This window comes from Lagopus leucura, unplaced genomic scaffold (genome assembly GCF_019238085.1).
Source record: "Lagopus leucura isolate 7727_CA_CO unplaced genomic scaffold, USGS_WTPT01 Super-Scaffold_100157, whole genome shotgun sequence".
Classification (NCBI taxonomy): domain Eukaryota; kingdom Metazoa; phylum Chordata; class Aves; order Galliformes; family Phasianidae; genus Lagopus; species Lagopus leucura.
In genome coordinates, this window is record NW_024962334.1 from 35,182,657 (window position 1) to 35,205,995 (window position 23,339).

The 23,339-nt window shown below is 39.6% G+C and overlaps 1 protein-coding gene across 1 annotated transcript; it reads left to right on the forward strand.

Moving 5' to 3' along the window:
• The first annotated feature begins 1,700 nt into the window (after positions 1-1,700).
• Positions 1,701-21,782, forward strand: YME1L1 (YME1 like 1 ATPase). The gene is made up of 19 exons (XM_042888331.1): positions 1,701-1,815; positions 4,693-4,824; positions 6,441-6,603; positions 8,030-8,128; positions 9,767-9,876; positions 10,809-10,959; positions 11,054-11,161; positions 11,909-11,991; positions 12,851-12,941; positions 13,415-13,567; positions 14,700-14,832; positions 15,276-15,338; positions 15,840-15,952; positions 16,315-16,470; positions 17,101-17,252; positions 18,028-18,154; positions 18,254-18,327; positions 18,785-18,871; positions 19,963-21,782. Exons 1-19 carry the CDS (start codon positions 1,786-1,788, stop codon positions 20,104-20,106), a joined length of 2,169 nt encoding a protein of 722 aa, XP_042744265.1. The 5' UTR covers positions 1,701-1,785; the 3' UTR covers positions 20,107-21,782.
• The last annotated feature ends 1,557 nt before the right edge of the window (positions 21,783-23,339 follow it).

Sequence of the window (23,339 nt, forward strand, 5' to 3'; positions counted from 1 at the left end):
GCTCAGACAAGCTGTGAATGCCCCATCCCTGGAAGTGTTCATGACCAGGTTGGATGGGACACCCTAGTGAGTGGCAGCTGTACCCCTGGCAGGAGGTTGGAATGGGGTGGGCTGTAAGGTCTGTTCCATCCCAAGCCATGCTGTGGTTCAAAGATTCCGTGAACTTTTGCCCCTCCAGTTCTTACTTCAGTCTCTGTTTGTCTTAGGCCAGGTTGCTGTGTGTTTTCTTTATTCAGTTGGTGTATCTCTACAGCTACAGTCTGTATTCCTGTTGTAACAGCAGGAAGGAGAATGGCACATGCAATGCAAGTAACCTTGTTGCTATCTTCCCGTTACCAAACCATGGCCTTGCGACAAACCATCTGTGATACAGCCCTATTAGAGTGGAGGCCTTCAGTGGAGGCTCTCAGTTTTAGGGCCCTCAGTGTTTACCAGTTTTACAGCTCTCAGCTGTTCTCCTGGTCTTTATTTTTTAATATCCCTCACCTGTTGTTTTTATCTTGCTTTTCTGTATACATTGCTGTCAATAATTCATTCCAACCAGTTTTAATTGCCTTGCTGCCGTCTCTATGTTAGCAGAGAGCTGTCTCTCTAGAGGTCAGTGCAGACCTATGGTCTTCAGTAACTCAGTAAGACAGTGTCATCAGACTTCTGTTTTGTTTTAGGGCACGTACTTTGCTTACAATTTGACACTGCCAGTGGAAGTTTTGCTTGTTAATGTGCCAACGTAGGAAACAATGTTGTAAATAAGCTTTCTCAAATGAAGTCAGCTTATCAATGGCTGTTTCTCATTTAACTCTTCAGCACTAGTTCAGCTGTTGCCTTTTGTCAGCAGCAGTTTAAGGAGAAAAGCACAGCTGACAGCAGGAAGGATGGCCTTTCGGTGGCATCGCACTCTCAGATCAGTGTAACCTGGCAGCCTGTGTAACCAGGCAGTCCATCAGCATAATGCTTGGATGCAACATCAGCGGTATGGAAAACTTCACCGGGTGGATCCTGGGCAACGCTAATTGCCTCTTTGTACTGCTGTGTGAAGATTCTGCCAAATTAGCTGACTGACCCACATTGTGGTCATTGTGTTGGTGCTTGTGGAAGGCAGCAGGAAGATGCATGAAGGCAATGCTGATTTGGATTTGTGAAAACTGGTGTTTTTGGTGAAGGAAGGAACGACGGTGAACAACAGCAGTCAGGTGAAAGAAAGAAAATGATTATAAACATCCAAAAGTAATTTTTGGGCATGTGGAAAGACAGCTCAAAGCAAGGAGAAAAGATGAATATCGAAGACCAGTTTCTGCTATGCACAGGTATACGTGCCCATTCTATCATTTAGATTACATTGTAACTGAACGTGAGTAACAGCATTTAGGTTATCGATGCTGATCATGGATATGCCGGTACATGAGGCTTAGACGGAGCCCTCGGCCGCAAACCACTCCCACCAGCCTCGCTGCTTTCCGTTCCCGCGCGGGCGGGAACCTCAGCGCGTGCCCCAGCTCTCGACGTAGAAGGCGCGGTGCTGAGGGAGAAATGGGTTGCTGAGCAACCTGGCGCGGGGCGGGGCGGGGCGGGGCGGGGCGGACGGTAGGTGGCGGATCCGGAAGCTCTTCCACCGCTTCCGGGCTCGCTCCGGGCCTGGTGGCGGCCGGCCGCAGGGGGCGGCCATTTTCCCGGCCGGCGGGGTCCTCCTGCTCGCGGCGGCTGCTACAGCGGCCGGGCGGCGGGAGGGCACGGCTTTCTCTCGTGGGCCGGGAAGCGGGGCGGCGCCCCGTGCTCGCTGCTGGGAGAATGTTTTCCTTTTCCACCGTGCAGCCTCAGGTAAGGAGTCTGGCGGTGCGCAGTTCGCGGCGTTCGGGGCCCTTCCGCACGGGACGGCTCTCGGGGGCTCCTCTGGGCCTCGGACGGGGTGCTGGGCCGGCGGCGGGGGTCCCTGCGGGGCTGCGGCCGTTTGGCGTTCTGGGGCGGGGGAGAACAGAGGAACAGAACGTGGCAGTGGAGGAGGGAGCGGGGTACGGCTGAAGCAGGTAACCTGCAGGAGGCATTTCTTATTGTTTGTGTCTGTCGTGGAAGCGGGGGCTGCTCTATTCGCACAGCTGGAGTTGTGCAGTGGGCTGTCACGGGGCGTTATGGCAGTGAGAAAGAAGCGGCTTAAGCAGTTGTGCAGGAGAAGTCCTTTAATTATCTTACGTAAAACAATTTGGATGCAGTTGGAAGGGAGGACACCGTTTGTGAACTAGCGTGCAGGATGTCACTTGTGGGTTGTGTGGGCTTTCATCTGAACCAGTGCTTTTATCCTTGAGTTTTGCGTTGGTGGAATTACTGTGTTACAGTGGGCTTTGCGTTAATTGCTTTTGTTGATGTTACGAAGTGAGAGCAGTGATGTTGTTTTTGTGAATGCATCATTCCACGTTTATGTGTTGCGAAATGCAAGGGGGAAGGTTGGTAAGCGGTTTGCGTGCCAACTTTGACCATTGGAGCCTTTATAATCTTACTGCAAACTTCTGGAGTTTATCTTGGAGCAGTTACTTCTGAGGGAGTTCTCACATTGTGCATCGCAGTCTTTCTGTACCTTCTGTCTAGTCAAAACACGTGGAAGTTCTTGAAGAGCTTAAGCAGGGGCTTAATCAGCAGTCGCAAGGAGGTGTTCACACAGCGGGAGCTGCAGCCCAACTCCTCCCTGCCTAGCGATACATGCTGGCACTGGGGCGTTTCAGAAGTGTTGAAATGATTTGTACTGTGTATTCATGGCAGCCGTGGTCATGATGGAGCAGGAGCCCAGGGCATACCAATTCACAAAATGGTGTCACTGAAATGGCTGAGGGCTGCTGAACTGCAGAATTAACTGTGCTGTGTGTGTATGCTTTGTATAGGCTGGTGTGATACTCAGAGAGGTTGCTAAAATGGGATCCTAAGGAAGAAAATGTAAACTTAAAAACTCTACAGAACAGGAAAAAAAGTGCTTCAAGTCATAGAAGTATCACTTTATGGAGGAAAAGAGGTGTGTTATTTATTTTAACAATGCTAGAGCCCACAGTATTTACAAATAAGTTCCTTTGAAGTATTAAGATTTTGATTAAATCCCCATGATTAAACACTGTTTACCCATGGGGTTTGAATAGCTTCAAGTAAAATCAGCTTGATGAGATCTACTATCAAGGTAATATGTCCACGGGTAATCCAGAGTTTTCTGTGTTATTATAGTCCATCTTAGTATCTGAAGTTAAGTCCTGGTCACTGGTGAGAGGAGTGATCTCATTTACCTTTCTTTTTCTGTTACTTTTGCTTGAAGAGTATTCTCTTCTGCAGCTACATCGTGAAGTCTACTAGACAGGTGATCTTTATGCTTAGTTTTGTCCTGACACCAAGATGGCCTCAGAAATACCATGTAAAAAGAGTTCCTGAAAGGCAGTAACTGTAAATAAACAGCATTTGAACATTTCAAGAGGTGGTGTCAACTTGCAGATTTTTTTTCAGTGTGGAAATAGTTTTGCTATTGCTTTACCTCTGTCTCTCCAAAGGTCTGTGTTTCCTTTTTGTGTGCTTGTATGTTTCTATTCGGGAGGTAATTTAACTAACTGCGGTCACAGAATGGCTTGGGTTGGAGGGGACCTCAAGGATCATCGAGTTCCAAGCACCCTGTTACAGACAGGGTTGCCAGCTGCTAGATCAAGTTCTAGACCAGGCTGCACAGGGCCCTTTACAACTTGGCCTTGAACCTCCACGGATGGGACATCTACAGCTTCTCTGGGCCAGCACCTCAACAGTCAGTCAAAAAACTCCCTGACATCCAATCTAAATCTGCCCTCCTTTAGTTTAAAACCGTTTCCCCTAGTCCTAACACTGGCTACCTGCATAAAAAAAATTGATTCCCCTTGTGTTCATCATCTTCCTTTAAATATTGGAAAGCTGCAGTGAGGTCTCCCTGCGGCCTTCTCTTTAATGGGCTGAACAAGCCCAGCTCTTTCAGCCTGTCTTCATAGGAGAAGTGCTCCAGCCCTCTAATTGCCTTCATGGCTGCCTTCTGGACCTTCTCCAAAAGCTGTACATCTTTCCTGTGGATAGAAGCTTAATTCCTATAAGGGAAAATCACATTTAGTTTCAATCATTTCATACAAATAAGATACAAAATTGTGGAGTGTTTGTCAAAGATACCAACAAATTATATTGTTCTGTTATCTAGCTGTAACAGCACTTTTGTAGTACAACAAATAAATCATACTTGGAGGAAAAACAGTCCTGAAATTCATTATGGAAGTATTAATTGTAACAGTAACCTTGTTTTCATACTCAGCAAGCATCCATAAGTTGTGTTAGTTTTCTAACTAAATGTTTAGGTGGGAACTGAGGGCTGTCTTTGTGTTGCCTAAATGTTGATAATTTGTACCTGTTTCTGTATTTGAAAATGTAGCGATTGCTTTCTAGAATCCACGTTATGTCTGAAAAGTAACAGGAAATGTAGCTGTTTTTCTCATCCAAACTTTGTGATCTTCTATTCTGTTGTACATACTTAAATTTTTTTCTGTAATTTGAGCTACCAACTCACCGTGTTGTGTTGAAATGAAGTACGTGTGATTTGTTATGCAATTCTCTGTTAAAAGGCAATGTACAAGATACTTTCAGCCATGGTTTGGAAGGGAGACTTGTTTAAATTGTTGAAGACAGCTTAAAGTGTTTTGTTTTTTTTTTTTCTTACAGGCTACTGTTCCTTTGAGTCACCTTATCAATGCCTTTCATTCTCCAAAACCCTCCACTAAAACTCCCAGCACAACATCTGTACAGCCTGCCCAGAGGGACACCACCTCAGAGCACGATGCTCAGAGCAGTGAGGTACTGGAAACTTTTAGAAAATGGGTCTTTTGCTTATAACTTAGTTCAACATTTGACTCGTTTTATAAAATGATGTAATGGGAATAGGAATGGATGGAATGCAACTTTCTTTTGACAGAACTTCAGTAAGTCAGTGTCTTGTTAGTCCTACAAAAATACAGTACTTCATTTATAAGAAAAAAATGCAGCTGGTACCTGTCTCAGTAATAATTCCCTGAGATGAAGAGAACCTGTTTCTGCTTAATTCAGCTTTGAATGCAGTGATAACTGTGGATACATCCAGGAGACTTTTAAAATGACTTCAGCTTTGATGTTTTATTCATGTATGTCTTACTGAGCATCTAGTTTCACCTCAAAAATACAACATAAAGTTTATGTTAAAATGATTTAGGAAAAATGAAAATACAACCCATAATGTTCTAACAATAAAAAAACGTAATTTATGTGCAAATACATTTTGGATAGCTTGGCATACATTTGCTTCTTGGTTAAGAAAATAATAACTCTAGTGAAAAGCTCTCTTGAGAGGCTAATATATATTTTGAAGGGTCAAAGCCAATAGGAAAAAAATGTTTTTGTAGTTGAGCATGTTTAAAAGATACCCACCTGTAAAATACAAGATTACATTTACGTAAATCAGGATTGCTTCTTCGATAACTCACGTGGATGCACCTTTTGCTTTTCTCATAGTATCTTCAATTTTCTGTGTAAGAAATTACAGATCTTAGTTCTTATGCTCCTCTAAATACAAACTTTTTCCTTTCATTGTGTCCATTCACCTCATACCTTTCTTTTCATACAAAAATGATTTTTATTTTCAGATTTTTATTTGAATTCTGGATATAGTTTTTAAATATCCAGTCTTCATGTTGCTGCTAAACTTGCTTTATCGAAGTTTTTCTGTAAAAGCTTGGCCAAAAAGCAAAGGAGAAAGTGGGATTTTGTCCCTTTCCCACGTGAATGAAATAAAATGGTTGGATATTGCTGTACATCATCCCCTCACACCCTCTGCTCACTCAGTCATGAAAGTCAGAAAGAATTGGAAAAGAGCATTTTTTTTTCACGTCTACTGCAATCATAGAACTGTTTGGGTTGGAAGGGGCCCTTACAGGCCCAGCTCCCCTGGGATGGAAAAACTGGGGCACCCACACTGGGTGCTCGTAGCCTGATCCAGCCTGACCTTAAATGTCCACTGCTGCTCTGGGCACCCTGTGCCACCGCCTCACCACCCTTATTGTGGAAAAAAAAGTTTAAAAAAGAAAAAAATAATTCCTTATATCCAAATTCAATCTCTTTACTTTGATACCATTTCCCCTTGTCCTATCAGGACTTTCTATCGTGAAAGGTATTAAAAAAGAAGACTGAATTGGGAAGAAAATTTGCTTACAGTAAGTGTACCCTGATAATGAAAATATCAGCGTGTGCATATGGAGAAGCTGTTTTGTGTTGACAGTAGCAAATACTCTTAAACTGTGTCCTTTCATTTCTTTCTCATTGCTTATTTTTTTTTGTCTGAACTTTTCGTCTCAATGCAGCACCTATATTTTGCGATTAACATGGCTAATTTCAAGTTATTAACAACACAAAGTAAATTCTGAACACTTCTTTTTTTCCAGTCTGTACTTAATTTCAGAGATCTGGGATTGTCTGATTTGAAACCTCACCAGTACAAAGAGCTCATGAACAGGTTGCTTCCTGGGTACTATCCCGATAACAAAGCCTCGTCGCGGTGGCACACGTCCTACGTCTCTGCTGAGTCGTTCTTTGAAAATAAGCATGGTATGTTTTAGAGTGAAGTGCTGATGAACACGAGCTGAGTTAAATTGTGAAAGAGCTGTGTTCTTCTTGTGTTGTAGATAACTCATAGTTTTAAAATGTCTAGTATGTTTCTTAATGAAACCGTTAATATCTTGTTTATTTGAATCATGGGGTTGTTCTTTTATGTTTTAGATATCTAAATCCAGTTTTGAGCTCATACTTGAAGTTGGTGATTGTTGAACTTGTCTGAACTCAGTTGTAGCATGAGTACATGTTGTCTTAATGACGAGACTGAGCTAGAAATTTAATCACCACGTTATTCCACCAAATAAAATGGATTTTGCTCACTTACTAGTGTAACACATGTGAAAATCCCTAGTTTACATAAGGCTGTTCCATTTTTTTTTGTTTGAAGCAGTGTTATGTGAGGACTAAATAAAAGGGAGTTCAGGGTAACAAACTGTTAACAGGACGAGTAGAGTATTTCCTTGCTGGGGGGAAAAAAACAACAAAGCAAGAGTGTTTCCTTAAATATGTTTTGTTGGGATTGGCCTTAAATGTGTGAAGAAGAGAAGGATCTGGGGGTGTTGGTTGATGCTCGGCTGAACATGAGCCAACAGTGTGCCCAGGTGGCCAAGAGGGCCAACGGCATCCTGGCCAGACTAGAAATAGTGTGGCCAGCAGGAGCAGGGAGGTGATCATCCCCCTGTACTCAGCTCTGGTGAGGCCGCACCTCGAGCACTGTGTTCAGTTTTGGGCCCCTCACTACAGGAAAGATGTTGAGGTCCTGGAGCGTGTCCAGAGAAGGGCAATGAAACTGGTGAGGGGTCTGGAGCACAGGGCTGATGAGGAGCGGCTGAGGGAGCTGGGGTTGTTCAGCGTGGAGAAGAGGAGGCTCAGGGGAGACCTCACTGCACTGTACAACCTCCTGAAGGGAGGCTGTGGTGAAGAGGGATTTGGCCTCTTCTCCCAGGCAACGAGCAGGACGCGGGGTAATGGCCGCAAGCTGTATCAGAGGAGGTTTAGGTTGGACATAAGGAGTAACTTTTTCTCTCAGAGAGTGGTCAGGCACTGGAATGGCTGCCCAGGGAGGTGGTGGAGTCGCCGTCCCTGGCGGTGTTCAAGAGGCGTCTGGATGACGTGCTGTGTGATGTGGTTTAGTGCTGGTGGAGGCAATGGTGATGAGGAGACGGTTGGACTGGATGATCTTGTAGGTCGTTTCCAACCTTGTGAGTCTATGATTCTATAAATGCAGGAAGTGAAGGTGTTATAAAGATGTACAGTGATGTGTTGGGGAAAGAAGCATGTAAACAACGTCTCGATTGTCAGAGAAGGATGGGGGAACTAGTAAAGTGGAATTCATGTTTAAGAAAGGGAAAAGCAACGGGAGGTAATATTTAATTACCATTTAACCTGTGTTTATGTTCTGTTATATCAATTCTTACAGGGTTTGTGGACATCTTTAGTGCTTTACGCTCATCATGTTTGTACAGACAGACTCCTCATCCCCTCCAACACTTCTGTTCCGAGCTCAGGTGTTGGCCAGGTATGAAACAGTGAACTGCACTTTGCTTTTAATTTTCATTACGTTTTCATTTTGAAAGGTCTTTTTTTAGAAGAGGTCATGCAGGAAACATTGGTAAACTCCCAGGAAGAGCCTTTAAATTGATACTAGCACAGTAATTTTGAGACTATTCTTGCATTTGAGCAGTATGTTTTCAGATTTACGTTAGTAAATGTGCTGTAACAAGAATATTGTTCAAAGGTGTTAGTATTTGTGTATAATATTATTAAAAGACAACAGAAGATTTATTTTAAACCCATAAATCTGTTGAATGTAATGGTCTTTCTAAGGTTTCATGATTTGTTTAAACTGCTCCTGGATACATGATGTGTAAAAGCAAGGTAATAACAGGGCTGTTTTAGCAAGGAAGTAATTAGGAGCTCAGTGAGTTCAAATACTGACATCTGTTTTTTCTGAGGCTGCATCTGGATACTGTATCTGGTTTGTGTCCCTCAGTTACAAGAGAAGTGTTGACAAAGTAGAGGCAGCCCAGCACTGGAAGAGTACAGAGTGTAATGCACCTACAGTATGGTGGCAGCTGAAAGATTGGAGCTTTTGAAGTCAGCAGAAGAGAGGGCAGGATGGGATCTAATTGCTGGTGGTGCCAAATTAGTTACCTTTCTCTCCTGCACCTTGAAGGAGAGGCAGCAGTTGCAAGTAATCACAAAGGAAATTTGTGCTGGGGAGTTTTCACAGTGAGAATGATGAAGTTCTGGAAGAATTTTTTTGGTGAAGTTGTGACTGAACTGCCTGATCTGATGTTGAAGTTTGCCCTCTTTTGAACAGAGGTTGGAGTGGGTGAACTGCAGAAGTTCTTTTTCTGTGGTGCTGTTCTGTGATAAAACAAGTCCCACGTAACAACTGACCTTTAGACTGCTGTTGATTATCTTAGAATGCTTTAGTGAAAGAAGTTTAACACTCCTGGCTTTTGTACTTTGTGATTAAAATCTCCACCACGAGGTTTCTGTTGTCATGAAGGAAGACCTGCAGTGTTATAAACTCCTTGTATTCCAACTGTCTGATTTCTTTTGTCACTTTCTACATTAATAATGCATCACAGTCATTCAGGATCTCTTCAGGGCAGCTTTTTAGCTGAGCTTTTGAATAGATCTTGTCTTAAAGCATGAATTTTCATTCCCATCCTTTCTGGATGAGATTTCAAATATGAAAGATTTGTCAGAGTGCCCAGATTTAATTGATCTGTTTGTTTCTGCTGTTCTCAGAGATGACGATAGAGCTGATCCATTTTCCTTAAAAATTATTATGGAAAAAATGTATTGTAAAACACAGCATAGCATACTTGAAACTGAAAGCTTGGATTACAGCTGTTGTTCAGGGCTGCCTAACAATGCGCTTACCATTACAATGTTTTATTTATTTATGCTGTTTATTCCTAGCAGATCCAAAAGTGCCTTCAGACAACTTCACATTTTTTTTGGCTGGAAATGGGCTGCGGTTCTCTTTGCTTTTTAACTTGATTATTTTGGGGAGGTTATATTTGCTCCATATATTTTTCATTTAATAAATTGAAATTACCTGTGTTTTTAATCACAGTGTGGTAGTAAGGGATAGTTCTAAATTTTCCATTTTTCGTAATTCCTTTTTGTTTTCAAACCCAAGTCTACATGCAGACCCGGAGCTTCAAGACGTTACGGTCGAAATCGAGGCGTTTGCAGTCAACCACTGAACAACTCACTGAAACAAAGAGTTCTTTTCCTTCACTTTTGAAGGTAACTACAGATGACTTTAGGAAGTTGTGCTTCTTAAGTAAATCTTTGTAATTTACCAAGAGCGCTCTAAGATTTTTTTACATTAGTAATTGTAAATTCTGAACTAAATGGCAACGTGCTGGTTTTCTCAGTAATGCACAGATTTGTTTAATATGTTATGACTAGGGATTATTTTAATCTTTAGGGAGATAATTTCAAATCGAGAAACTGGTTTTAAGTTTTGGAAATAAAACTGTCTATTCTGTTTTTGTGGTTTTGTTTAAAATAGCTTGGAGTCAGTTAAGTATTTAAAGCAGAGAGTTAACATAAAACCTTTTTCTTAAATTTTTTTTCCCTAGTGATTCAGAGTGTTATTGATGCTTTGAGAATAGACTTATTTATAATAGTTATCTTTTATTAAGATGCAGAAACTTTATACTTGATGTTTCTATGGGTTTAAAAACTTGTCTGCTCTTAATTCTCTTAATTCAGTAGAGAATTCAGTAGAGGCTTGGGGTGGCCAGGCACTTACCAAGACAAAGTTGATTTTGATACTCTTTGCTCCTAACTGGTTATGTGGAAGTCAGGCTAATTATAGCATTGGTTCTTATTTTATGTGTAAATTAGCTCTGAACTTTCCAATTTGTCTAGGCATGTGTGGTTTACTTAATCTATGGACTAAATTTTCTATGGATGGAGATGCACCAGAGTTAGCTCCATGTGGTGGTGGTGGTCTTTGATTTGAGAGGCCTGATCTGCTCAGAGCAAAAATCAAGATGGCTCCTGCTTCTACCTTTGTGATCTCACACTTAGCCTACTGGTTTATATTGTCTAACCCCGCAGCATCTGAATTCTAAGCTTTTGTTTTTCCCTTTCCCTCACCATGGTACCAAAGAAGTTAACTGTGTATCAGAACTTAGCATAGGCTAACATTCTTGTGGAATGTGTTTTAGGGCTTTTTACTGAGAAAACGAAGAATTGATGTTGAGAACTTGGATGCACTAATGAAAACAAAAAACATCCCAGAAGCACACCAGGATGCTTTTAAAACTGGTTTTGCAGAGGGCTTTTTGAAAGCACAGGTATTCCTGCAGAAGACACTCGGTAAGTTGTTTTAGTCCATGGTTGTTTTTTTTTTTGCTTTCAGAATGTAGTTTATTTTCGCCTATTTAATATTTTACTTTGTTTTCTTTTACAGATTCCTTAAGAAGATCCCGTTTGCTTTCCTTCTTTCTCTTCGTCTTGTGTTTTTATCTTGCTGTATATTCCTCATTTTTACCTGGGAAAGGCTCCTTTTCAGATGCTGGTTAGTTATGTTTTTGAAACTATTTTACTTTCTTTATTCCTTCCAGCATGTTTAGCTCAAACTAAAAGTTTAGCTCAAACTAAAAGTGTTTTTATATGATTGTTTTTAGGATAATATCTCAATGTACTAGTGAGAGATAGTTACTGCTTTTGACTACAGTCTTTTAAACACTAATGCTACAGAACATTTTCAAGAACAGCTTTGGTTTTTTATTTTTTCCTGATTATTTCAGTGAAATGGTTGTGTGGAAACTAATATAGAAGTAGTTTCTTCATAGACTGTGTTAGTCTTTGAATTTAAATGATGTGACATCTAAGTTGTCAGCAATAGGGAATAGGATTCAGTTTTTCAACTTCTATTTATGGTCACAACCTAATTTACAGTGAGTAGGTACTTGCATGGCCAACTGCCTTCATGAAAAATCCTTTGGAAATGGCAGAATGAACAAAGGCTGAGCTCAGATAAGTGGAGAATTTCACCTTCGTGTTGAAGGAAAGCTTGTGTTTCTGTGTATCTGCTTTTGGATGCAAAGCTTTCTATACCTAAAAGAGCTTACCACTGAATTAACTGAAAATATTTTAAATATTTTTTTAGTGTTTTTTATTCTTGCTGCACACTTGTAAATGGAAACATTGCTTTTTAAAAGGCTGTGTGTAAAGGTGATGGCTTAACATTGTATGGATTTGGAGTGCAAGGTATGCTCTTGGAACAAAGTAACTGCATAAATTTTGCCTTTTCTGCTGTCAGTACGCTTTAGAACATCAAGTATCTTTGATGCAGCAGTGGATCCAATCCAGCTGAAAAATGTCACCTTTGAACATGTAAAAGGGGTAAGTTCAAAAGTTCTGAACTCAAAAGTCAATTCAGAAATTTGTTAAGTCTTTGAGTAAGCACTGTGAGCCTGGAGAACATCTTGCTATGTTAAAGGAACTGCTTCTTATGGCCTGTTTTAAAAGAAACAGATCTTTCTCATATTTGGATAAGCTTAAGGCATTAAAACTGAAGTGAATGAAGACTATGAATGATTGAACTACATTTCCTATTTCTGTGAAGTAGAGGAGCAGTGCAGTCTGCAGTAACTGGCCTCATTTCTTTGCTCCTCTCCTTCCTCCAAAACTTTATCAATATATTGGAATCTAAGCAGAGCTTCATACTGACTTCAAGTTAGAATCTGTGGTTTTGACTTCACACACTTATTTTTATGTTTGAAAGACATGATGATTGCATTTTCACATATTTATTGGAGATACGGAGATTCCTAGGAACAACTGGGCCTGGCACTGCTGGTGGGATAACTTTATTATTTTTGCTCTTCATCTGTTCCTTGGCTGTGTGTTGCAAAATGAGGGCTTCCCCTTGCCTGAATAGCTTGATCTTTTTAACTGATTAAGTTGATATCTTGACATAGTTTGTGATTCCATATTTGTCTTGGAGGTCAGATCTGGTCCTGAACTGTTTGGTTATCCCTTAGTTTTGTGAACTTCAGTGTTACTGATTCATGTAAACAATTCTAGGAAATAGGCTTGGTATCAATACAAAAGTTTTGTGATACTCTTATCTCCTTCCCTTCCATTTTATATTTCTGTTCAAATAAACTTATCTAAGCCTGTAGTACAAAGTTTATCTACGAAAAGATGCAATATTTTATGAGTGCTTATTGACTCTTTGTGACATGCTTTTAATGTATAGGTTGAAGAAGCTAAACAGGAATTGCAGGAAGTTGTAGAATTCCTGAAAAACCCACATAAATTTACTGTACTTGGAGGTAAACTTCCAAAAGGTAAGAATCATTGCTCACAGAAGTGAGAACTGTATGTAGACATAGCCATATTTTGTAGCTTTGTTCCATGTTGAATGACTGATTTACAGACTAATCCTTGAATATTTTTTCCTTTGGTTTTGGAGTCAAAAAGGTGCATGATCAAAATGATACTAAATACCACAGTTCCATTTTGTTTATATTTGAGATAAATAGTAAAACAATGTTAGGCATTTGTAGTGGATTTCACCATTTTGTCCTGTTTCAGCTTTTATTTGATAGTCTTACAAACCTTTTTTTTGTGGTTGTTTAAATGTGGATCAGACTCCAGATCTTTTAAAGGGGCCTCTTCATACATATCTGAAATAGGATAGCACAGCTTTTTGAAGCCAAATGTAAATTCCTTTAATGCACAGAAAGCACAGCTGGACAATAAGGCTGTATGGATTTGTCCTTGTTGGGTGGTTTTTCTTCTATATTTTCTTTCCTTTCAGGTATTCTGTTGGTTGGACCACCTGGTACTGGCAAAACTCTTCTTGCTCGAGCTGTAGCTGGTGAAGCTGATGTGCCATTTTATTACGCTTCTGGGTCAGAGTTTGATGAGATGTTTGTTGGTGTGGGAGCGAGCCGCATCCGAAGCCTATTCAGTAAGTTGAGCAGTTGTGTTTTTGAAATCTTTCAGTGTGCAACATGAGTATTCAGTATTGCTTACAGATAGTGAAAGTATGATAAGGTACAACTTTGGTTACTGGAAAATAGCACCGTCTCAGGATAACAAAGCTGTAAGTGTTTAAGTGTCTCAGATTTCCATGAGCAGCAATTGGTTGTAGACACTTGGTGGTCAAAATGAAATTGTAGCAAAATTATAACTGATGTTACAGCATGCCAGTGAGAGTAGAAGTTATTTAATCAAAGACGCAGTGTTCTGTAAGTAAAAATAATATTTCAATTTGTAATTGTATGACCATAAAATGTAAAGCTTGCTCCCTTCAATGGGACTAGAGGAAAGGGCTTTAGAATGAAACTGTTACATTTTTAGGTTTAGCACAAGAGAGGCTTTCTTTAACTATGGAAATAAATTAAATATTACAGAGGGTGTTGAGGGGGAAATGAACTTATCTTTTGCATGTACGATTGATAGTGTTGTGCATCGGCACTGTAAGAGGTGATTTGCATTTGTAGAAGAGAGGTCACTTCCTTTTAGAAGGGGAACAAAGCGTGCCTTTCTTTCTGTGGGTTATGGAAGCTTAGATAAGTACAGGTCAGCTTAACATTGACACTACTTGTATGTTCAGCTGGATGGCATGAACTGCATCCTGGTATGCATGTATAAAACGTATCTTAAAGTTTATTACTGTATTTTATTTTGTTCTCATTACCTGTATGCTTGAGGGTGATGTCTTTCACCATTAAAAGGCAGGCTCTGTAAAAATGACATTATTTTTACTTAATAGATTAATGTTTTGTACCCGAGCCTGAGAAATAAACTGTTGTATGGAGCTGATAGAGGATAGGGTGAATTTCTTAATCTGCTGCACTTGTAATTTTTTGTAGCATGATAAGAATATAGAAGCTGGTGTAGAGATGAAAAACTTGCTGCTCTGTTGCTTCAAGAATGAAATATATTTTTTGAAATGGAGGCTAAAATTGTGACAGTTTAGGTGATGATACAATGTTCCAATGCAAGGCTAATAGAAATAGGAGAATCCTGAATTGCATCATATGCTTTCTGTTAGTTTGTGTGGTTGAAGTGTCCTTCAGCTATTTTTCTTTTGTCAGGGGAAGCAAAAGCAAATGCACCATGTGTTATATTTATTGATGAGTTGGACTCCGTTGGTGGGAAGAGAATTGAATCCCCAATGCATCCATATTCAAGGCAGACCATTAATCAACTTCTTGCTGAAATGGATGGGTAAATATCTGGATTCTGAGGGTATAGAAGGTGTTGACTAGTATTTTGAATATTTGGATTAATTTTTCTCCTTACAGTTTGGTTGTCTTATCCTTAAAAGTATTTTTAAAAGTTATAAATCTCTATGATACTATGATAATGCTCTTATGTTACTGTTGGCAGTAGTAGAAAGTCATCATTAATGGCCTTAAGTAACACAGAAGCTTTTAAGTTACAGTAATGTAGTATCTACAGTTACCTGAAATCATTTCTTATCAGATCTCAACTCTGACATCAGGGCATGATTTTCAACCAGTTACTGCGATAAATGTAGTCATTAGTGGATCAAATGTGAGTTGAGATGACTGGTCAGTTGAAGTCATCCCTAATAAGAAATAGAAATTGTTTAAAAATAAGTGTAAATTCTGTATAAAAATGCATTTTTGTCTTTTTTTTTAATACAGCTTTAAACCTAATGAAGGTGTTGTTATTATCGGTGCGACAAACTTCCCTGAAGCATTAGATAAGTGAGTATAACTCATTCATCACTTCCATGGCATGTTTTTCTTTTTTTTAAATACAGCAACTAAAGCTTGCTTTGGTAATTTTCAGTTATTACAGTATTATAGTGGGAAGTATTTGCAGCTAAAGAGGTTTGTAAATTGAAGAGTTACTTAAATTGAAGAGGCACTTAAAAGGTTGTTAAGCTAAGTATTAAAAAATAAGTAATCTACTTCTAAATAACTAAAACTTCTGCAAGGTTTTTGACTTGACTGACTGTGCTTCTTGTTTGCAGTGCAGTTTAGTAGTAGTTAGCAATACTATCTTACTGTATTTACAAGTAAAAAAACATTAAAAATTGGTTGGCAACGTATCTTTTATCTGACTTTAGCCACAAATAAGAAATGAAATGTGGTTTATGTAGATGTCTTTAGAAGGGTCAGGTACATTTGTCTTGCTCATATCTCTTGGGAAAAGTTTACTGCAGCCTTTTTGAGTCAGTGTATTAAATGATCTTCTCCCTGCAGTGCTCTAATTCGTCCTGGTCGCTTTGACATGCAAGTTACTGTTCCCAAGCCTGATGTAAGAGGTCGCACGGAAATTCTGAAATGGTATCTTAATAAAATCAAGTATGATCAATGTAAGTAAATACCTTTTTACAGTATCTTTTGACATAACTGTTCATATTCAGCCAGCCCATTGATATCTCAGCCCTTTATTCCAACAGCAGCAGTATCTCTACCTCATACCTAAAAATAAACAAGACAATAATACACAATGTTACAGAGTGTTAAGACAGTTTTCTGAGGCAGTGTTTCTTACCTCCTCTGAATAGTGTCTTTAAGCATTAGCACTCATTTCTTTGAGCACTTCTGTTGAATGCAGTGTTCTTAATAGAACGTGGTTCTTGCTCATAATTTGATCACTTCTTGGTATCTGTTCATGGTGGAAGATTTTTCAGGAGCAATGTGGACCTGAACGACTTTCTTTTTTTCCCCACAGCTGTTGATCCAGAAATAATTGCACGAGGCACAGTTGGTTTTTCTGGAGCAGAGCTTGAGAATCTTGTAAATCAAGCTGCCTTGAAGGCAGCTGTTGATGGAAAAGATATGGTAACCATGAAGGAGTTGGAATTCTCCAAGGACAAAATCCTAATGGGTAGGACACAATATACATAACACATAGTATATGTTAAAGCAGTTTTCTGTGTGTGTGTGATTTACACTTTCATAGAATAAGAGAGGGTTTTTGTTTTTATACAAATACATCTTCTGTTTAGTTAATTCTGAATAGAATTTGAGACCAGAGAATAATGTTAAATCCAGTGTAGAAAACATTCTTTAAGAGTGCTCTATCAGAAATTCTGTTTTATACTTGAACGCGGAGGAAGGTGCAGGTTTGATTTCCTCCTACCCTCCGTTTAGGAATAGGTAACTAGAAACCCGGAACTCCTTTCTATTAACTGTCATATGGTAACACAACACAAACACCTGTGACATATAGACTTAAGGTCTACTCTAATCAAACTCGAGAGGAAGTGCAGTTTCATCAGATAGGCAGGTTCATGATTCATTTTAGTCTATTCCTTTAGAGGCAGCTTTGCTGTTAATTACAGGTAGGTCAATTTTGGACGCTAATTAATGCTCATTAAATGCAGAGTATTTACAAATAGTATTTTAGTTATGCTTGTATACTGTTCGACTGCTACTTTGTACCCTGAGTATGCATATTCCACATGTACCACGGCTGCCAGCTGTACAGGCAAGTTTAATTTTCCTTCCTTTGCAGGACCTGAGCGCAGAAGTGTAGAGATTGATGAAAAAAACAAAACCATCACTGCTTACCACGAGTCTGGACATGCCATCATTGCATACTATACCAAGGATGCAATGCCGATCAACAAGGCTACCATCATGACACGAGGAACAACCCTGGGGCATGTGAGTATTTTTTATAATTCTTTGTTGGTTTACTGATAATTCTAAAAAGTATTTTGGCAGCAGTGCTATTTGTTGTCCTTGTATTATAATGTGTATTGAGATTTGCTGTTTCAGCAGTCTCTTGGCAAGCTGGTTGTCTCTTATGTGGTACAAATATTCTTCATTCCGAAATACAGTAGCTCTTGCTCATATACTGATTTGATTCTGCTACAGTTAAAATAGCACTCAAGTGCAGCACTCAGAAGAATGTCTGAAGGATCAGAGAGTAGCAGTGCTGCTTAGCTGCACTTTTAATACACACATACTTAATCTGGTTGTTTTGTGTCTTGCGTGACTTTTTCTAAACCACATTAGTTAATTACCTTGTTTCTCTACTATAGATATTCTCTCTGTGTAAGTGCATGGTAGCTCCTGGTAGAAAAGAAAAAGTGTAGTTCCAGTCTTTCTGTTTCTGCAGAACTTCTGTGCAAGTTAATGTGTTCAGATAAATAAAGTAATCGGTGTGAACCATCCAGGAAGTTGATCAGTCCAAATGTAGAAAATAAGAAATGGATAGAATAGATTGTTCTGTTTCTGGTCCTACCTGTAAGCTTCTGTTATTAATTTTTTTGAGGTGGCTCAAAGGAAGCTATTTCAGCTGGCGAGGGCATAGTCCAGAAGGAGGCCCAGAGCACTCACATAGTTGTGTAAAGCCATTACTCCCCTTTGGATTTAAACAAGATTACTTTTCAGATTATTTCAGTTTGTTACCTGACTGTGTTTCTTTATCTTCCAGGTGTCTTTGCTCCCAGAAAATGACAGATGGAGTGAAACTAGATCCCAGTTACTTGCACAGATGGATGTCTGCATGGGAGGACGAGTAGCAGAAGAGCTCATATTTGGAAGTGATCACATCACAACAGGTCAAGTCATCAATAGTTAGAAGAATTTGTGATTAGAGTTCATGGACAGGCGTATTTAACTTGATTTCAGTAATTAATTTAAATTTGTTTGCTATCCAGGTGCTTCCAGTGATTTTGACAACGCTACTAAAATTGCAAAACTCATGGTGACTAGATTTGGAATGAGTGAGAAGGTAGTGTATCATCAGTGCTTAAATATTTACGTGCTACACAGAAATGTTCTGTAATGGCTGTCAGTTGTGATAGGCAGAGTAGTTCTGCCAAAAAGGAAGGCTTTACATTTGGCCCTGCTATAGGAAACTGAATTAGAAAACCTGTGTACACCCTAGTTTAAAAATCAACTTGCAAGATCTTCTCCTCATCAGTGACCTCAAAAGTTACTAAGGTCTGCAGGGGAAAAAAAAAGTATTGGGCAGGGTAAAGGAGTTTTGTAAACTTCTAAAGAAACTTCCTTCATTATCACTGTTGCGTCAGTAGTCTTTTTTGTTTTCCTTTTAAATGAAATACTTTGGGTTCTGTAGTGTGATCTATGGGAACAGAACTCTGCAGTGACTACATAGGTAACGGAGAGGCTTCTTGTTTTGCTGCTTTTGTTTGAAATTCTTTTTGTGAACAATTTTGTTTGTTTAGCTTGGTGTTATGACCTATACCGACACCGGTAAAGTTAGCCCTGAAACTCAATCTGCAATTGAACAAGAAGTAAGAACACTTTTACGGGTAAGAATCTTCCTTTTGCTGTAATATGCTTGTTTTGAGATGAGTTGAGCATCAGTTTAGTTTTGTGATGTATATCAGTGAAAATACGTAGGCTGTTGAAAGCATTCCCAATATTTCACATAGCAACAATTTGGAATATTTGCATGTTAAAACTTCTTGTATATATTCCTTCGCAAGCAGTGGATAACATGTTGATGGCATTGGGTTTTTAATGTTCTTTAACACTTCCTCTTGCATTACATCAGGGTTTGTATGTTGTGTAATCATAGAAAAAAAATAGTGCTGTAAAGTGTTATGGGACACACAACAGCTGCGTGTTGCTCCCACATCTCGTAACTTGCTGCTAACTCGTTTTGTGCAGAAATGGCCATTGGATGAGATCAGAGTCATTTGGTCAGGGGTTCTGTTTCTCACGGGGATCAGAATCAGATGCTTAGGGAAGGTTGTAACAGTTGATTGTCACCAAACTTCCAGATCTGTTCTGGTATTCTGATTTAGTTTCCTACAGGCATAAGAACTATTTATATCTAGTGATATTTAAACTCTAACAACTATTGCTGAAACTGTTTCTGAACTGACTGGTGAGCTAAAAAGCTGTCAATGTAGAACTGAAAGTTAAAATTGAAGCTGGTACTGCTGGCAGTTCTACTTGCAGCAACAGGAAATTTGCTGGGTAGCCGTTCACCTTTCAGGATGTACATTTTTTGAGAGCTCAATGTCTGAAGAACTTTACACCTTGAGGAACATCTTGAATGCTGCAACAGTGTCCATTATGTAAAATCAAATATTTCATAAGGTCTTTACAGACGTAGAAATGCTTTCTAAGTCATACTAGGCTTGTCTGTGGATTTTGTTTTCAGTTGTACTTCTGCAAAATGGGGAGGTGGCATAAAGCTATGTTTTGTTGAGCAGTTATGCCAGCAGCTCTTAAATCTTGGTGAGACAGGAGCTGTGCGAGCTGTGATGTGTGTGGCATGACTTTAAGTACATGTTTCAAGCTGCATTTACCTAGAAACAATTTTAAAAAGCTGTTACTTTTGTTCAGATGTCTTAAATTCCTACTACTTTTTTGTTTGTTTGTTTAATACTAGGACTCATATGAGCGAGCGAAGAACATCTTGAAGACTCATGCAAAAGAACACAAGAATTTAGCAGAAGCTCTCTTGAAATACGAGACTTTGGATGCCAAAGAAATCCAAATCGTTCTAGAGGGGAAAAAACTAGAAGTAAGATGATAACTTCTGGGATGCAGTTACTGATAATCTGAAGAATGTACATCTAGCAGTGCAGTAGTCTACGCAGCATAGCTTTTTTCCCTTTCTGATGTGTGTATGGCATTAGTGACATGTTATGATTAATTCTGTTTCTTGTGAGCTTCTGTTGTTTATCTGTTTGTTGTGTCTCATTGGAATAAGACACGAGAATAAAAAATGCTCTTCATCTTCTGCTCTTCCCACAAGAAGTTATTCAGAAAGACAAATCTCAGGGTTGAATTCAGTGTTCTGGTTTAGTCAGTCGTGTTGAAGCTGAGAAGAAAAATGTGCAGATGTACTGTGGTGTGTTTTGGCATCGCTTCCTGAGTCGTGCTGCTACGTGTGCGTTTGAAGTGATACCCCATAATATGCACTATAGAGTTTTTTATGGGTAGTGACAAATTGACATGTAAAGCAGTATGTAGTCTAATGCTCATACTCTGTTTGAAGGTAGGGATCACTTTTAAAGAAGATATATTTGGAAATGCAACAAAGCACATGTATGAACGAAGCAGCTACAGAGTGCATCTCTAAAGAGAATTATGAGAGCTTCATGTAAAACAAAAATATTACAGATTTATCTTCTCAGTGTTCCTGGAGTTAAAATACACACATACAGAGCTGGGAGAGAGATCTTAACGTGAACACCAGTAGCAGGCTAAACATGTCCAATCTCTTTGGACTGTGTTTTGGGCAGTACCATGGCAGGGATAAGAGAAACACCTGTGACCTCTGATGTGCTGCTGACAAGACTCCTAATTTGTTTTATTACTGCAGTAGACGGATATGATTTGATAAGTGCTTTTATACTGCTGGAGATCCTATATAATTAGTTTGTGCTAATACTATGTATAGCATTTGATAATCCAACAAAGAATTTCTTCAAAGTGGACACTACTTTTTTTGCTAAAAAGCAGTAGTTCAGAAAATATTTGAGGCGTGTGTTTCAAATAACATTCCCAGTCCTGTTCAATACAGCTAGGAAAGCTGGTTGTTTGTTGTGAGTTTTTTTCCCCCCTCCTCTTCTTCATCCAACTTTTACAGAAGCTCCTGGAAATTCTGGGTTCTTGCAAAAATCAGTTTCCAACCAAGTAGAAATGATTGCTAGCAATTGTATGCCAGTATTCTGCTGTTCTCATGGAACTGGTTTTTAGGAATAACACAGCTTTATTATAATCTTCTGCACAATTAATGGTAGACTCTTGGGACTGTAAACTTCTGTTGCAGAAAAGGCCTTCATTATTGTGTTAATGTGGAATGTTTGACATGGTTGGAGATGAAGATAGTTGGGTTGGTGCCAATAAATGTGAATGACGATTGATAACCACATTTAAAGCTAACTTTAAATTGCTTTAGAGTTTTCTGAGTGTAATACCTGTTTTTGTTTTGTTTTTTTTTTTTTTCCAGTAAGATCACATGCATTCTTTTTTTCTTCTGAAACTAGGATAACTTTCTATTTGCTTATTTTTCCATTGTCAGCTATGATAGTGACATCCCAGCATGGGAGAACTTGAAAATGTTAAAAAAACAGTATACCAAATGCCTAGGCTGACTAGTTACAGTTGTACATGTATTTTAGAAATATGCCAATGGAAACAGAAATATACTGCATATTTGCATCTGTTTTTGGAATAATAAAGGTTCAATTTAATTATGGACATTGGCTCTTCCTTTTACTTACCACTGTAAAAAGCTACGGAATGTAATACAGAGTTCCTGTTACGTAAATGGAATATACAAAACATTTGAACTTGTAAATAAATTTAGTAGTTACAGGAAAAATGTATACTAATTATATTTCTAGGGGATGTTCTCCCTAGGAATTCAGACCTGTTCTTCAATTCCTGCTTTCACCAATGGGACTTTGACAGAAATGTTTCCAGTGGAATAATGCCAATCTGTTATTAAAAGCAAAAGCAGAAAACTTTGACTTCAAAAGTAAAAATATCTACTGAATGATCTGTTTTGTGGGGTGAGTCCTGTGGTGTAACATCGTTATTTTGAACGCTTCTTGGTATACACAAAGAAGAGCCAAGTGCGGTTTCTTTTGGGTATAAAGTATATATTTGCCTTCTGGCCAGCTCATAGAGCTGTGCTGCTGAACGCTTGCTTTTCCTCAGGGGGTGGTGTGCATGTATCATGTATGTGCTTTCAACCAAACTCGCATGGAATCATAGAGGGACTTGCATTTAAAAGGGACTTAAAGATCATCTAGCTCCACCCTCTCTGCTGGGGGCAGGGACACCTCCCACTAGGTCAGGTTGTTTAGGACTGTATCCAACCTGGCCTTGAACACCTCCTGAGAGAGGGCATCCACAGCTTCTCTGGGCACTCTGGTCTGTGCTTTGCTCACCCCCCTCAGGTGGAAGAATTTCTTCCTAATAATTGATGCAAATCCCCTTCAGTTTAAAAACAATTTCCCCTTGTCCTGTCACTGCACTCCCTTACAGAGTCCCCCCATCTTTCCTTTCAGCCCCGTCTATGTATTGGAAGGCTGCTGTAAAATCTCCTCAGGGCTTTCTCTTCTATAGACTGAACAACCCTGGAGAGGAGCTCCAGATGTCTGATGACTTTTATGGCCCTGCTCTAGCAGGTCCATCTTCTCTTGTGCTGAGGGCCTCACATGAAAGTCGAGACATATGAAATCAGTGGCTCTTCCCTTGTGCACTGATGCAGTGACACCATCACAGAAGGCCACTGAGTTAGTCAAGCAGGATTTGCCCTTAGTGAAGCCACACTGGCTCTCCTGTATCGCCTGCCTTCCATGTGCCTTACCATAACTTCCTAGAAGACTTGTTCCATGATCTTCCCTGGCACAGAGATGAAACTGGCATGCCAGTTCCTAGGGTCATCCTTTTACCCTTTCTAAAAATGGGAGTGATATTTCCTTTTTTCCAGCTACCAGGGACTTTACCTAATTGCCACGACCTTTGAAATATTATAGAGAGTGGCTGGGCAACCACATCAGACAGTTCCGTTCAGATTCTGGGACGCATCTCATCGGGACCCACAGACTTGTGGATGTTCAACTTCCTCAGGTGGTCGCAAACCTGATCCTTGCTTAAAGTGGGAGGATATTGCTTCCCCAGTCCCCTCCTACCAAACTGAATGTTTGAGGGCTGTGTGGTGAGGAGTTAGCAGAGAAGACCGAGGCAAAAAAATTGTTGAGTACTTCAGCCTTCTTGTCTGTTGTAACCAGTTTGCTTGTGTCACTC